At 51.5% G+C, this 16,565-nt stretch overlaps 1 protein-coding gene across 4 annotated transcripts in view; it reads right to left on the bottom strand.

Moving 5' to 3' along the window:
• SLCO2B1 (solute carrier organic anion transporter family member 2B1) overlaps window positions 1–16,565 on the bottom strand; it is a 185,305-nt gene that overhangs the window by 44,650 nt on the left and 124,090 nt on the right. For all 4 annotated transcript variants that reach the window (XM_075337646.1, XM_075337645.1, XM_075337648.1 and 1 more), the window contains exons 10-11: window positions 15,406–15,604; window positions 7,686–7,845 (exon numbers count right to left, since the gene is read on the bottom strand). In XM_075337646.1, the coding sequence (XP_075193761.1) occupies window positions 7,686–7,845; window positions 15,406–15,604 (359 nt within the window). The remainder of the gene's footprint in view (window positions 1–7,685; window positions 7,846–15,405; window positions 15,605–16,565) is intronic.

The following is a 16,565-nucleotide window of genomic DNA, read 5'->3' as shown; positions in this document are numbered from 1 at the left end:
GTGTTTATTCGGACATTACCTTTATTGACAAACACTGGAAAGTGATGATTCACAGGGATGGAAGGAGACTGGATTCACTCAGGGATTTCTGTTTCATTAGTGTAAAGGCCACGTCTCGCGAGCGACATCGCTGCTGAGGCACGACTTTTGTGACGTAGCAGCGATATTGCTAGCGATGTTGCTGTGTGTGACATCCAGCAATGACCTGGCCCCTGCTGTGAGGTCGCCGGTCGTTGCTGAATGTCCTGGGCCATTAAGGTTGTTGCTCTCCCGCTGTGACGCGCACATCGCTGTGTGTGACCGCGAGAGAGCGACGATCTGAATGTGCAGGGAGCCGGCTTCTGCGGATGCTGGGAACCAAGGTACACATTGGGTAACCAAGCAAAGCCTTTGCTTGGTTACCCGATATTTACCTTGGTTACCAGCTTCTAAAAACTGGCTCCCTGCTCCCTGCACATGTAGCCAAGGTACAAAGTAGGTAACTATAAGCAAAGGCCGCTTTACACGCAACGACATCGCTAACGCGATGTAGTCGGGGTCATGGAATTCGTGACGCACGTCCTCTCTCGTTAGCGACGTCTTTGCGTGTAACACGTACAAGCGACCGCTTACGAGTGATAATACCTTATCGTTGTTCGTTGACACGCTGTCCAGTTCCCAAATATCGTTCCTGCGGCAGCACACATCGCTGTGTGTGACACTGCAGGAACGAGGAACATCTCCTTACCTGCGTCCACCGGCAATGCACAAGGAAGGAGGTGGGCGGGATGTTACGGACGCTCATCTCCGCCCCTCCGCTTCTATTGGCCGGCCGCTTACTGACGTCGCTGTGACGCCACTCGAACCTCCCCCTTAGAAAGGAGGCGGATGGCCGGTCACAGCGACATCGCTAGACAGGTAAGTCCATGTGACGGGTGTAAGCGATGTTGTGCGCCACGGGCAGTGATTGGCCCGTGACGCACAACCGATGGGGGCGGGTACACTCGCTAGCGATATCGCAGCGTGTAAAGCGGCCTTAAGTGTGACAGTACCTTAACTCGTTCTGCATTTGCCGGAGGACGTTATATAATATATCAGCGTGTCATAATCAATAATGAAGAGATTATAGGATAGATACAGTCATATGAAAAAGTTTGTGCACCCCTATTAATGTTACCCTTTTTTCTTTATAACAATTTGGGTTTTTGCTATTTCAGTGTCATATATCTAATAACTGATGGACTGAGGAATATTTCTGGATTGAAATGAGGTTTATTGTACTAACAGAAAATGTGCAATCCGCATTTAAACAAAATTGACCAGTGCAAAAGTATGGGCACCTCAACATAAAAGTGACGTTAATATTTTGTAGATCCTCCTTTTGCAGAAATCACAGCCTCTAGTCGCTTCCTGTAGCTGTTAATGAGTTCCTGGATCCTGGATGAAGGTAGATTTGACCATTCCTGTTTACAAAACAATTCCAGTTCAGGTAAGTTTGATGGTCCCGAGCATGGACAGCCGCTTCACATCATCCCACAGATGTTCAATGATATTCAGGTCTGGGGACTGGGATGGCCATTCCAGAACATTGTAATTGTTCCTCTGCATGAATGCCTGAGTGGATTTGGAGCGGTGTTTTGGATCATTGTCTTGCTGAAATATCCATCCTCTGCGTAACTTCAACTTCGTCACTGATTCTTGCACATTATTGTCAAGAATCTGCTGATACTGAGTTGAATCCATGCGACCCTCAACTGTAACAAGATTCCTGGTGTCGGCATTGGCCACACAGCCCCAAAGCATGATGGAACCTCCATCAAATGTTACTGTCTGTAGCAAGTGCTTTTCTTGGAATGCCGTGTTTTTTTGCCTCCATGCATAACGCCTTTTTGTATGACCAAACAACTCAATCTTTGTTTCATCAGTCCTCAGGAGCTTCTTCCAGAATGTAACTGGCTTGTCCAAATGTGCTTTTGCAAACCTCAGGCGACTCTGTTTGTGGCGTGCTTGCAGAAACGGCTTCTTTCACATCACTCTCCCATACAGCTTCTCCTTGTGCAACGTGCGCTGTATTGTTGACCGATGCACAGTGACACCATCTGCAGCAAGATGATGCTGCAGGTCTTTGGAGGTGGTCTGTGTATTGTCCTTGTTCTCACCATTCTTCTTCTCTGCCTTTCTGATATTTTTCTTGGCCTGCCACTTCTGGGCTTAACAAGAACTGTACCTGTGTTCTTCCATTTCCTTACTATGTTCCTCACAGTGGAAACTGACAGTGTAAATCTCTGAGACAACTTTTTGTACCTTCCCCTGAACAACTATGCTGAATAATCTTTGCTTTCAGATCATTTGAGAGTTGTTTTGAGGAGCCCATGATGCCACTCTTCATAGGAGATTCAAATAGGAGAACAACTTGCAAGTGGCCACCTTAAATACCTTTTCTCATGATTGGATTCACCTGCCTATGAAGGTCAAAGCTCAATGAGGTTACAAAACCAATTTAGTGCTTTAGTAAAGCGGGCTTTACACGCTGCGACATCGCTAATGCGAACTCGTTGGGGTCACGGAATTCGTGACGCACATCCGGCCGCATTAGCGATGCCGTTGCGTGTAACACCGATAAGCGATTTTGCATCGTTGCAAAAACGTGCAAAATCGCTAATCGGCGACACGGGGGTCCATTCTCAAATCTCGTTATTGCAGCAGTAACAAGGTTGTTCCTCGTTCCTGCGGCAGCACACATCGCTGCGTGTGACGCCGCAGGAACGAGGAAACTCCCCTTACCTGCCTCCCGGCCGCTATGAGGAAGGAAGGAGGTGGGCGGGATGTTACGTCCCGCTCATCTCCGCCCCTCCGCTGCTATTGGGCGGCGGTTCAGTGACGTCGCTGTGACGCCGCACGGACCGCCCCCTTAGAAAGGAGGCGGTTCGCCCGTCACAGCGACGTCGCCGGACAGGTATGTATGTGTGACCGGTCTGGGCGATGTTGTGCGGCACGGGCAGCGATTTGCCCGTGTCGCGCAACAGATGGGGGCGGCTACCCACACTAGCGATATCGGGACCGATATCGCAGTGTGTAAAGTAGCCTTAAGTCAGTAAAAAGTAGTTAGGAGTGTTCAAATCAAGAAATTGATCAGGGTGCCCATACTTTTGCACCGGTCAAATTTAGTTTAAATGCGGATTGCACATTTTCTGTTAGTACAATAAACCTCATTTCAATCCAGAAATATTCCTCAGTCCATCAGTTATTAGATATATGAAACTGAAATAGCAAAAACCCAAATTGTTATAAAGAAAAAAGGTTAACATTAATAGGGGTGTCCAAACTTTTTCATATGACTGTAAATACAATCCGTCTTGCCACATGCGAAATGGCTGATAACAGGGAGTAATAGAATCTACTCACCTGTCCTACAGTCTCTTCCCCCATTACTGGCTGATAACAGGGAGTAATAGAATCTACTCACCTGTCCTACAGTCTCCTCCCCCAGTAATGGCTGATAACAGAGATTAATAGACTGTATTTTCTTACAGTAGTCTCTCCCCAGCCTGAAATGGCTGATCACAGAGAGCCATAGACTGCCTGTAGCTGTCCTGCTCCAGTCGGTAGCACCTGGTTCCTCTGGATTTTGGGCTGTGCTCGGCGCGGTCCTGTGCAGTGCGCATCTGACCTCTGTATAAAGCTCAGACTTTGTGAATCATTTCCACCAGAGTTTTACTTTCTTGTTTTGATTTATAATTTGTGGAAATTCTGAGCCGCCGCCTGCACCCGAGAACAACAGCAGTGAAACTGCAGAGAATATTGTGATTAGCGTCTCAGGACATTAGCCGAGTCCCATATTCAAATGTCCCTGTAACTAATGCCTAAAAATCTATAGATGTATGCTGTGAGGAGGAGGAGGGAGATGCAGCTGCACTAGCTCTCTCTCAGTATGTCTATAGATGTATGCTGTGAGGGGGAGGAGGGAGATGCAGCTGCAGTAGCTCTCTCTCAGTATGTCTATAGATGTATGCTGTGAGGGGGAGGAGGGAGATGCAGCTGCAGTAGCTCTCTCTCAGTATGTCCATAGATGTAAGCTGTGAGGGGGAGGAGGGAAATGCAGCTGCAGTAGTTCTCTTTCCGTATACCTGTAGATGTATGCTGTGAGGGGGAGGAGGGAGATGCAGCTGCAGTAGTTCTCTTTCAGTATACCTGTAGATGTATGCTGTGAGGGGGAGGAGGGAGATGCAGCTGCAGTAGCTCTCTCTCAGTATGTCTATAGATGTATGCTGTGAGGGGGAGGAGGGAGATGCAGCTGCATTAGCTCTCTCTCAGTATGTCTATAGATGTATGCTGTGAGGGGGAGGAGGGAGATGCAGCTGCATTAGCTCTCTCAGTATGTCTATAGATGTATGCTGTGAGGGGGAGGAGGGAGATGCAGCTGCATTAGCTCTCTCTCACTATGTCTATAGATGTATGCTGTGAGGGGGAGGAGGGAGATGCAGCTGCATTAGCTCTCTCTCAGTATGTCTATAGATGTATGCTGTGAGGGGGAGGAGGGAGATGCAGCTGCATTAGCTCTCTCAGTATGTCTATAGATGTATGCTGTGAGGGGGAGGAGGGAGATGCAGCTGCAGTAGCTCTCTCTCAGTATGTCCATAGATGTAAGCTGTGAGGGGGAGGAGGGAGATGCAGCTGCAGTAGTTCTCTTTCAGTATACCTGTAGATGTATGCTGTGAGGGGGAGGAGGGAGATGCAGCTGCAGTAGCTCTCTCTCAGTATGTCTATAGATGTATGCTGTGAGGGGGAGGAGGGAGATGCAGCTGCATTAGCTCTCTCTCAGTATGTCTATAGATGTATGCTGTGAGGGGGAGGAGGGAGATGCAGCTGCATTAGCTCTCTCTCAGTATGTCTATAGATGTATGCTGTGAGGGGGAGGAGGGAGATGCAGCTGCAGTAGCTCTCTCTCACTATGTCTATAGATGTATGCTGTGAGGGGGAGGAGGGAGATGCAGCTGCATTAGCTCTCTCTCAGTATGTCTATAGATGTATGCTGTGAGGGGGAGGAGGGAGATGCAGCTGCATTAGCTCTCTCAGTATGTCTATAGATGTATGCTGTGAGGGGGAGGAGGGAGATGCAGCTGCATTAGCTCTCTCTCAGTATGTCTATAGATGTATGCTGTGAGGGGGAGGAGGGAAATGCAGGTGCAGTAGCTCTCTCTCAGTATGTCCATAGATGTATGCTGTGAGGGGGAGGAGGGAGATGCAGCTGCATTAGCTCTCTCAGTATGTCTATAGATGTATGCTGTGAGGGGGAGGAGGGAGATGCAGCTGCATTAGCTCTCTCTCAGTATGTCTATAGATGTATGCTGTGAGGGGGAGGAGGGAGATGCAGCTGCAGTAGCTCTCTCTGACTATGTCTATAGATGTATGCTGTGAGGGGGAGGAGGGAAATGCAGGTGCAGTAGCTCTCTCTCAGTATGTCTATAGATGTATGCTGTGAGGGGGAGGAGGGAAATGCAGCTGCAGTAGCTCTCTCTCAGTATGTCCATAGATGTATGCTGTGAGGAGGAGGAGGGAGATGCAGCTGCATTAGCTCTCTCTCACTATGTCTATAGATGTATGCTGTGAGGGGGAGGAGGGAGATGCAGCTGCATTAGCTCTCTCTCAGTATGTCTATAGATGTATGCTGTGAGGGGGAGGAGGGAGATGCAGCTGCATTAGCTCTCTCAGTATGTCTATAGATGTATGCTGTGAGGGGGAGGAGGGAGATGCAGCTGCATTAGCTCTCTCTCAGTATGTCTATAGATGTATGCTGTGAGGGGGAGGAAGGAGATGCAGCTGCAGTAGCTCTCTCTGACTATGTCTATAGATGTATGCTGTGAGGGGGAGGAGGGAAATGCAGGTGCAGTAGCTCTCTCTCAGTATGTCTATAGATGTATGCTGTGAGGGGGAGGAGGGAGATGCAGCTGCATTAGCTCTCTCTCAGTATGTCTATAGATGTATGCTGTGAGGGGGAGGAGGGAGATGCAGCTGCATTAGCTCTCTCTCAGTATGTCTATAGATGTATGCTGTGAGGGGGAGGAGGGAAATGCAGCTGCAGTAGCTCTCTCTCAGTATGTCTATAGATGTATGCTGTGAGGGGGAGGAGGGAGATGCAGCTGCATTAGCTCTCTCTCAGTATGTCTATAGATGTATGCTGTGAGGGGGAGGAGGGAGATGCAGCTGCATTAGCTCTCTCTCAGTATGTCTATAGATGTATGCTGTGAGGGGGAGGAGGGAAATGCAGCTGCAGTAGCTCTCTCTCAGTATGTCCATAGATGTATGCTGTGAGGAGGAGGAGGGAGATGCAGCTGTAGTAGCTCTCTCTCAGTATGTCTATAGATGTATGCTGTGAGGGGGAGGAGGGAGATGCAGCTGCAGTAGCTCTCTCTGACTATGTCTATAGATGTATGCTGTGAGGGGGAGGAGGGAAATGCAGGTGCAGTAGCTCTCTCTCAGTATGTCTATAGATGTATGCTGTGAGGGGGAGGAGGAAAATGCAGCTGCAGTAGCTCTCTCTCAGTATGTCCATAGATGTATGCTGTGAGGAGGAGGAGGGAGATGCAGCTGCATTAGCTCTCTCTCACTATGTCTATAGATGTATGCTGTGAGGGGGAGGAGGGAGATGCAGCTGCATTAGCTCTCTCTCAGTATGTCTATAGATGCATGCTGTGAGGGGGAGGAGGGAGATGCAGCTGCATTAGCTCTCTCAGTATGTCTATAGATGTATGCTGTGAGGGGGAGGAGGGAGATGCAGCTGCATTAGCTCTCTCTCAGTATGTCTATAGATGTATGCTGTGAGGGGGAGGAAGGAGATGCAGCTGCAGTAGCTCTCTCTGACTATGTCTATAGATGTATGCTGTGAGGGGGAGGAGGGAAATGCAGGTGCAGTAGCTCTCTCTCAGTATGTCTATAGATGTATGCTGTGAGGGGGAGGAGGGAGATGCAGCTGCATTAGCTCTCTCTCAGTATGTCTATAGATGTATGCTGTGAGGGGGAGGAGGGAGATGCAGCTGCATTAGCTCTCTCTCAGTATGTCTATAGATGTATGCTGTGAGGGGGAGGAGGGAAATGCAGCTGCAGTAGCTCTCTCTCAGTATGTCCATAGATGTATACTGTGAGGAGGAGGAGGGAAATGCAGCTGCAGTAGCTCTCTCTCAGTATGTCTATAGATGTATGCTGTGAGGGGGAGGAGGGAAATGCAGGTGCAGTAGCTCTCTCTCAGTATGTCTATAGATGTATGCTGTGAGGGGGAGGAGGGAGATGCAGCTGCATTAGCTCTCTCTCAGTATGTCTATAGATGTATGCTGTGAGGGGGAGGAGGGAGATGCAGCTGCATTAGCTCTCTCTCAGTATGTCTATAGATGTATGCTGTGAGGGGGAGGAGGGAAATGCAGCTGCAGTAGCTCTCTCTCAGTATGTCCATAGATGTATACTGTGAGGAGGAGGAGGGAGATGCAGCTGTAGTAGCTCTCTCTCAGTATGTCTATAGATGTATGCTGTGAGGGGGAGGAGGGAGATGCAGCTGCAGATTCTGTCCCTTGCAATATCTGAGAGGAGGAGGCGGCAGAATGAGGAGGAGACATCAGTTTGTATTAAGGCACTCCAGAGGATGCGTCCTCTCAGAGCAGGCACTGGTGGGATCCACTATAGCAGTGCCCTCCATTGGACGGTGCGATACTCACCAGCACTTTATTCTCCTTGTAGTCGAAGCTCACGTCTTGGCAGCCGGCGTAGCACGGGGAGATGTACTCCACGCCGTCCGCTCCACAGATCGGGTTGAAGGCGGATTTGGAGCAGCCACAATTCCTGCTGCACTCAGTGACGTTCTGCCAAAGCCCAGCACTGAAAGACACACAGAGCCCGCCATTACTGACCCTAATGCTCCAGTCACACCCAGAGCTGCATTTGTGGCGCCCCTGACCCGGTCAGGCACCACTGAGTACTGCACCCATGCTGGGACAGTGCTTCCAGGTAAAGGCCAGAACGAGGTGTGGACGCAGACACATAGCAGCCAGGTCTCCCACACCAGTAGATGGGACCCTTGGCCAGTCTCTAGAGGAGGCTGGCCTTCAATTCTTATCAAGGGGTATAGCGGAGGGGCTGGGAGCAAGAGTGCAGAGGCTGTCAGGAAAGGAGGAGGAGAGCCAGTCTGGTATTGGTGAGCGGCAGTTGCCAGGGTGACGCGCGGCCGCGCACTGCCACTAGTCAGACCCTGCGCGAGTGTAGTGACAGTTGGTGGGGGAGAACGGTCACTTGAGGAGGCTGCTAAGAGGTGCTCCCGGTGACTAGGCACGTACGGGGAACAGGTCCCTAGAGCAGGCTCTAGTTTAACTACCTGCTAAACCTGCCGGTGAGTGGAACTACAAGTACCTCACCAACCTCACAGAGTCCGAGCCTCAGCAGCAACGCAGGGACCCATAAGGAGACAGAGCCTGGAGGCATCTCACCTGGTCCACGCTGCAGGCAAACGGGCCGAACACAGGGGAGAAAAGGCAGTAGCGACTCCCTGGATAGACCCCCACGGTACTTCATGTCAGGGGGTTATCCGAACACAGAGAGCTAGGAAGGCGAGCTAACCTGTGTACCCTCAGACTGGCCCGAAGGAGCCCTGGTCCTACCTGGTTCATCGCAGCATCGCCCGGGTTACCTCACCATAACAACAAAGAGTGAGTAAAAACCAGACTTTTGGACTCTGCTTGAGTTATTCCGGGACCCGTTACCCTGCTCACCCGAGCACCTGGGGCCTGCCTTACTCATGGGAGGCTACATCACCTGGCTGCAGACATCATCAGCCCCAGACGCTCGCAAAACTGCAGCGAGAGTCATCCACATCCCTGACCGCAAGCCGTGAGTGGCGTCACGACACATTTAACATAACTGACATTACCTATTGCCAGACTTTACAAGACCTATGGCGTCCCCGAACAGGATCATCACCCCTGGGGCGTCCCCGAACAGGATCATCACCCCTGGGGCGTCCCCGAACAGGATCATCACCCCTGGGGCGTCCCCGAACAGGATCATCACCCCTGGGGCGTCCCCGAACAGGATCATCACCCCTGGGGCGTCCCCGAACAGGATCATCACCCCTGGGGCGTCCCCGAACAGGATCATCACCCCTGGGGCGTCCCCGAACAGGATCATCACCCCTGGGGCGTCCCCGAACAGGATCATCACCCCTGGGGCGTCCCCGAACAGGATCATCACCCCTGGGGCGTCCCCGAACAGGATCATCACCCCTGGGGCGTCCCCGAACAGGATCATCACTCCTGGGGCGTCCCCGAACAGGATCATCACTCCTGGGGCGTCCCCGAACAGGATCATCACCCCTGGGGCGTCCCCGAACAGGATCATCACCCCTGGGGCGTCCCCGAACAGGATCATCACCCCTGGGGCGTCCCCGAACAGGATCATCACTCCTGGGGCGTCCCCGAACAGGATCATCACCCCTGGGGCGTCCCCGAACAGGATCATCACCCCTGGGGCGTCCCCGAACAGGATCATCACCCCTGGGGCGTCCCCGAACAGGATCATCACCCCTGGGGCGTCCCCGAACAGGATCATCACCCCTGGGGCGTCCCCGAACAGGATCATCACCCCTGGGGCGTCCCCGAACAGGATCATCACCCCTGGGGCGTCCCCGAACAGGATCATCACCCCTGGGGCGTCCCCGAACAGGATCATCACCCCTGGGGCGTCCCCGAACAGGATCATCACCCCTGGGGCGTCCCCGAACAGGATCATCACCCCTGGGGCGTCCCCGAACAGGATCATCACCCCTGGGGCGTCCCCGAACAGGACCATCACCCCTGGGGCGTCACACATTCACCTCGGCACACCTTATCATCAACTGTCTCAGGCCCAAACACCATACTATTGGTGCAACCAAACAGGGGCCCAAAAGGTCCAGGGACCCGCATCCAACCCCAAAATTGGTGCATTGTGAACTATGATGAGCTACTGAGATGCAAGGGGCCCATATGTTTCTTGCTCAGGGGCCACTTAGGTCTAGGACCGTACTGTGCAGGTGTGAAGCCCACCTGCAGCAGTCCTAGGGACTTCAACCCTCCTTCCGGGACGCCATGGGAGCTCCACTGGTATAAGGCACCAGGGATGTAGTTCTATGTGTAACGTGACGCCACTCACGGTTTGTGGTCAGGCTTATGGATGACCACCGCTGCTGGTTTAACGAGCTTCTGGGGCTGATGGGGTTAGCAGCTGGATGTTGTGGCCTCCCGTGAGTGAGGCTGGCCCCAGGAACTCGGGTGTGTGAGTAGAACAACAGGTCCCAGAATAACTCAGGCACAGTCCAAGATGTCTTTCAACTTGTTTACTCACGTTCAGGTGTTTTTGTGAGGTAACCCGGGCAATGCTGACACAACCCAGGTGGAACCAGGTATCCTTCAGACTGGGCTAAGGGTAACCGTTAGCTCGCCTTCCTAGCACTTCTTACTTGGTATAACCCCTGACTTGGAGTACCGTGGGGTTCATCCAGGGAAGTCGCAGCTGCCTTTTCTCCCCTTTTTGGCCCATTTGCTGGCAGCGTGGACCAAGGTGGATAGCTTCAGGCTCAATCCTCCTTATGGGCCCCCTTGTTGCTGCTGGTGTTCGGACTCTAGTTGGTTGGTGTGGGACTTGTGGTCCCCCTCACCGGCAGGTTTGGCAGACCAAATAAATGGACATATACTCTAGGGACCTGTTCCCCGTGCGTGCCGAGCTACCAGGAGTCTCCGTACTCGACCAGCTGACTTCCTCAGCGTCTTTCTGACCGACTTGCTGGCAACCGTTCTCCCCCGCTAACGGCTACTACACGTACAGGGTCTGACTAGTGACACAGCGCACGTCCTCCTTCTGCGACCACACTCTGCGCTTCCCACTGACAGACTGGCTAACTCCTCCTACTGTTCCTGACAACCACTGCAACCTAGCTTCCAGCCCCTCCTCAGCACCTTTAGATGAGATGTGGAGGAACGCCTCCTCTTGGGTCTGCCCAAGGGTCACTATCATGTATCTCTGTATACAGGGAGCTCCCCCTAGTGGTGGCTGCAGACAGTATCTTATCATGTATCTCTGTATACAGGGAGCTCCCCCTAGTGGTGGCTGCAGACAGGATCTTATCATGTATCTCTGTATACAGGGAGCTCCCCCTAGTGGTGGCTGCAGACAGTATCTTATCATGTATCTCTGTATACAGGGAGCTCCCCCTAGTGGTGGCTGCAGACAGGATCTTATCATGTATCTCTGTATACAGGGAGCTCCCCCTAGTGGTGGCTGCAGACAGGATATTATCATGTATCTCTGTATACAGGGAGCTCCCCCTAGTGGTGGCTGCAGACAGGATCTTATCATGTATCTCTGTATACAGGGAGCTCCCCCTAGTGGTGGCTGCAGACAGGATCTTATCATGTATCTCTGTATACAGGGAGCTCCCCCTAGTGGTGGCTGCAGACAGGATCTTATCATGTATCTCTGTATACAGGGAGCTCCCCCGAGTGGTGGCTGCAGACAGAATCTTATCATGTATCTCTATATACAGGGAGCTCCCCCTAGTGGTGGCTGCAGACAGGCTCTTATCATGTGTCTCTGTATACAGGGAGCTCCCCCTAGTGGTGGCTGCACACAGAATCTTATCATGTATCTCTGTATACAGGGAGCTCCCCCTAGTGGTGGCTGCAGACAGGCTCTTATCATGTATCTCTATATACAGGGAGCTCCCCCTAGTGGTGGCTGCAGACAGGATCTTATCATGTGTCTCTGTATACAGGGAGCTCCCCCTAGTGGTGGCTGCAGACAGGATCTTATCATGTGTCTCTGTATACAGGGAGCTCCCCCTAGTGGTGGCTGCACACAGAATCTTATCATGTATCTCTGTATACAGGGAGCTCCCCCTAGTGGTGGCTGCACACAGAATCTTATCATGTATCTCTGTATACAGGGAGCTCCCCCTAGTGGTGGCTGCAGACAGGATCTTATCATGTATCTCTGTATACAGGGAGCTCCCTCTAGTGGTGGCTGTAGACAGGATCTTCTCATGTATCTCTATGTACAGGGAGCTCCCCCTAGTGGTGGCTGCAGACAGGATCTTATCATGTGTCTCTGTATCCAGGGAGCTCTCCCTAGTGGTGGCTGCAGACAGGATCTTATCATGTATCTCTGTATACAGGGAGCTCCCCCTAGTGGTGGCTGCAGACAGGCTCTTATCATGTGTCTCTGTATACAGGGAGCTCCCCCTAGTGGTGGCTGCAGACAGGATCTTATCATGTATCTCTATATACAGGGAGCTCCCCCTAGTGGTGGCTGCAGACAGGATCTTATCATGTGTCTCTGTATACAGGGAGCTCTCCCTAGTGGTGGCTGCAGACAGGATCTTATCATGTGTCTCTGTATACAGGGAGCTCCCCCTAGTGGTGGCTGCAGACAGGATCTTATCATGTATCTCTCTATACAGGGAGCTCCCCCTAGTGGTGGCTTCAGACAGGCTCTTATCATGTATCTCTGTATACAGGGAGCTCCCCCTAGTGGAGACTGCAGACAGGATCTTATCATGTATCTCTGTATACAGGGAGCTCCCCCTAGTGGTGGCTGCAGACAGGATCTTATCATGTATCTCTGTATACAGGGAGCTCCCCCTAGTGGTGGCTGCAGACAGGATCTTATCATGTATCTCTGTATACAGGGAGCTCACCCTAGTGGTGGCTGCAGACAGGATCTTATCATGTATCTCTGTATACAGGGAGCTCCCCCTAGTGGTGGCTGCAGACAGAATCTTATAATGTATCTCTATATACAGGGAGCTCCCCCTAGTGATGGCTGCAGACAGGATCTTATCATGTATCTCTGTATACAGGGAGCTCCCCCTAGTGGTGACTGCAGACAGGATCTTATCATGTATCTCTGTATACAGGGAGCTCCCCCTAGTGGTGGCTGCAGACAGGATCTTATCATGTATCTCTGTATACAGGGAGCTCCCCCTAGTGGTGACTGCAGACAGGATCTTATCATGTATCTCTGTATACAGGGAGCTCCCCCTAGTGGTGGCTTCAGACAGAATCTTATCATGTATCTCTGTATACAGGTAGCTCCCCCTAGTGGTGACTGCAGACAGGATCTTATCATGTATCTCTATATACAGGGAGCTCCCCCTAGTGGTGGCTGCAGACAGGCTCTTATCATGTGTCTCTGTATACAGGGAGCTCCCCCTAGTGGTGGCTGCAGACAGGATCTTATCATGTATCTCTGTATACATGGAGCTTCCCCTAGTGGTGGCTGCAGACAGAATCTTATGTATCTCTGTATACAGGGAGCTCCTCCTAGTGGTGGCTGCAGACAGGATCTTATCATGTATCTCTGTATACAGGGAGCTCCCCCTAGTGGTGGCTGCAGACAGGATCTTATCATGTATCTCTGTATACAGGGAGCTCCCCCTAGTGGTGGCTGCAGACAGAATCTCATCATGTATCTCTGTATACAGGGAGCTCCTCCTAGTGGTGGCTGCAGACAGGATCTTATCCTGTATCTCTGTATACAGGGAGCTCCCCCTAGTGGTGGCTGCAGACAGGATCTTATCACGTGTCTCTGTATACAGGGAGCGCCCCCTAGTGGTGGCTGCAGACAGGATCTTATCATGTATCTCTGTATACAGGGATCTCCCTCTAGTGGTGACTGCAGACAGGATCTTATCCTGTATCTCTGTATACAGGGAGCTCCCCCTAGTGGTGGCTGCAGACAGTATCTTATCCTGTATCTCTGTATACAGGGAGCTCCCCCTAGTGGTGGCTTCAGACAGGATCTTATCATGTATCTCTGTATACAGGGAGCTCCCCCTAGTGGTGACTGCAGACAGGATCTTATCATGTATCTCTGTATACAGGGAGCTCCCCCTAGTGGTGGCTGCAGACAGGATCTTATCATGTATCTCTGTATACAGGGAGCTCCCCCTAGTGGTGACTGCAGACTGGATCTTATCATGTATCTCTGTATACAGGGAGCTCCCCCTAGTGGTGACTGCAGACAGGATCTTATCATGTGTCTCTGTATACAGGGAGCTCCCCCTAGTGGTGGCTGCAGACAGAATCTTATCATGTATCTCTGTATACAGGGAGCTCCCCCTAGTGGTGGCTGCAGACAGGATCTTATCATGTATCTCTGTATACATGGAGCTCCCCCTAGTGGTGGCTGCAGACAGAATCTTATGTATCTCTGTATACAGGGAGCTCCTCCTAGTGGTGGCTGCAGACAGGATCTTATCATGTATCTCTGTATACAGGGAGCTCCCCCTAGTGGTGGCTGCAGACAGGATCTTATCATGTATCTCTGTATACAGGGAGCTCCCCCTAGTGGTGGCTGCAGACAGGATCTTATCATGTATCTCTGTATACAGGGAGCTCTCCCTAGTGGTGACTGCAGACAGGATCTTATCATGTATCTCTGTATACAGGGAGCTCCCCCTAGTGGTGGCTGCAGACAGAATCTCATCATGTATCTCTGTATACAGGGAGCTCCTCCTAGTGGTGGCTGCAGACAGGATCTTATCATGTATCTCTGTATACAGGGAGCTCCCCCTAGTGGTGACTGCAGACAGGATCTTATCATGTATCTCTGTATACAGGGAGCTCCCCCTAGTGGTGGCTTCAGACAGGATCTTATCATGTATCTCTGTATACAGGGAGCTCCCCCTAGTGGTGGCTGCAGACAGGATCTTATCATGTATCTCTGTATACAGGGAGCTCCCCCTAGTGGTGACTGCAGACAGGATCTTATCATGTATCTCTGTATACAGGGAGCTCCCCCTAGTGGTGGCTGCAGACAGGATCTTATCATGTATCTCTGTATACAGGGAGCTCCCCCTAGTGGTGACTGCAGACAGGATCTTATCATGTATCTCTGTATACAGGGAGCTCCCCCTAGTGGTGACTGCAGACAGGATCTTATCATGTATCTCTGTATACAGGGAGCTCCCCCTAGTGGTGGCTGCAGACAGGATCTTATCATGTATCTCTGTATACAGGGAGCTCCCCCTAGTGGTGGCTGCAGACAGGATCTTATCATGTATCTCTGTATACAGGGAGCTCCCCCTAGTGGTGGCTGCAGACAGGATCTTATCATGTATCTCTGTATACAGGGAGCTCCCCCTAGTGGTGACTGCAGACAGGATCTTATCATGTATCTCTGTATACAGAGAGCTCCCCCTAGTGGTGGCTGCAGACAGGATCTTATCATGTATCTCTGTATACAGGGAGCTCCCCCTAGTGGTGGCTTCAGACAGGCAGAGTTTTAGCATTTAATCTCAGTGTTTGCTGGAGATTCGGTCTCTATATGAAGTCTGCATGTCAATGAGAACCCGTCCGCTGTATGTGATGTAGCTCACTTGCAGACAACATGAGATAATATGCATTTTCTTACCTCAGGCGCTGGTCAGCATTGGGACTTGCAAATTGCTGTGTTGAGCATCCCAAGAAGAGCAGAGGAAGCGCGATCAGGACGCAGCCCAGCAATCCGACAACGCACATCGCGCCACACTGCTTTGGGGATAACTGGAACTTCTTCATGATAACTCCACCTAATACAATGCCGGCCATCGCCCCCGGGATATTCACAGACCCTGAGGATGATGACATGACGTGACTGCACTGGAAACACATGACACGGATCATTCAGGGGTGGTACACTTACATAAAAGCTCACTACGGGCTTAACCCCTCCATCACACGGACAGTTTTACTCATCTTAAAGCATCAGTGGTGACTTAACATGGATACAATGTATCACACATAGTGCGGCGCGGGGCGTCCTCAGCCCCTGTAATAACACAGAGCATCCCATCACTAGTGCCCTAATCACACACTAATGAGCCGGAGAGAACGCGTCAGGTTGTGTTAGAACCAGTAACGACCGCTTCTACCGACCAGTATAACAGACCGGAGGCTGCAGATATCAGCAGAAGTTATATCATCTCCACACTGAAGAGCCTGCTTGTAGTTTGCTGACTACTAACTGTTGCTGGAGATGGATTACACTTGGTAGCAGACTCAAAAATGGATTGTAGGGCTGGCGGGATGATCTGGCTCTACAATAAGTAGGAACTGGTCTCTACAGGAAGTGGGGGCAGGTCTATGTCTCTACAGGAAGTGGGGGCGTGTCTATGTCTCCACAGGAAGTGGGGGCGGGTCTCTGTGTCTCTACAGGAAGTGGTGGCGGGTCTCTGTCTCTTTACAGGAAGTGGGGGCGTGTCTATGTCTCTACAGGAAGTGGGGGCGGGTCTGTCTCTCTACAGGAAGTGGGGGCGGGTCTGTCTCTCTACAGGAAGTGGGGGCGGGTCCTTGTCTCTACAGGAAGTGGTGGCGGGTCTCTGTGTCTCTCCAGGAAGTGGTGGCGGGTCTCTGTCTCTCTACAGGAAGTGGGGGGCGGGTCTTTATCTCTCTACAAGAAGTGGGGGCGGGTCTTTATCTCTCTACAGGAAGTGGGGGTGGGTCTCTGTCTCTCTACAGGAAGTGGGGGCGGGTCTTGGGTCTTTATCTCTCTACAGGAAGTGGGGGTGGGTATTTATCTCTCTACAGGCAGTG

Source organism: Anomaloglossus baeobatrachus, chromosome 2, assembly GCF_048569485.1.
Source record: "Anomaloglossus baeobatrachus isolate aAnoBae1 chromosome 2, aAnoBae1.hap1, whole genome shotgun sequence".
NCBI classification, from domain to species: domain Eukaryota; kingdom Metazoa; phylum Chordata; class Amphibia; order Anura; family Aromobatidae; genus Anomaloglossus; species Anomaloglossus baeobatrachus.
Note: the sequence above shows the minus strand (reverse complement) of the source record. Positions and strands in the feature narration are given on the sequence as shown.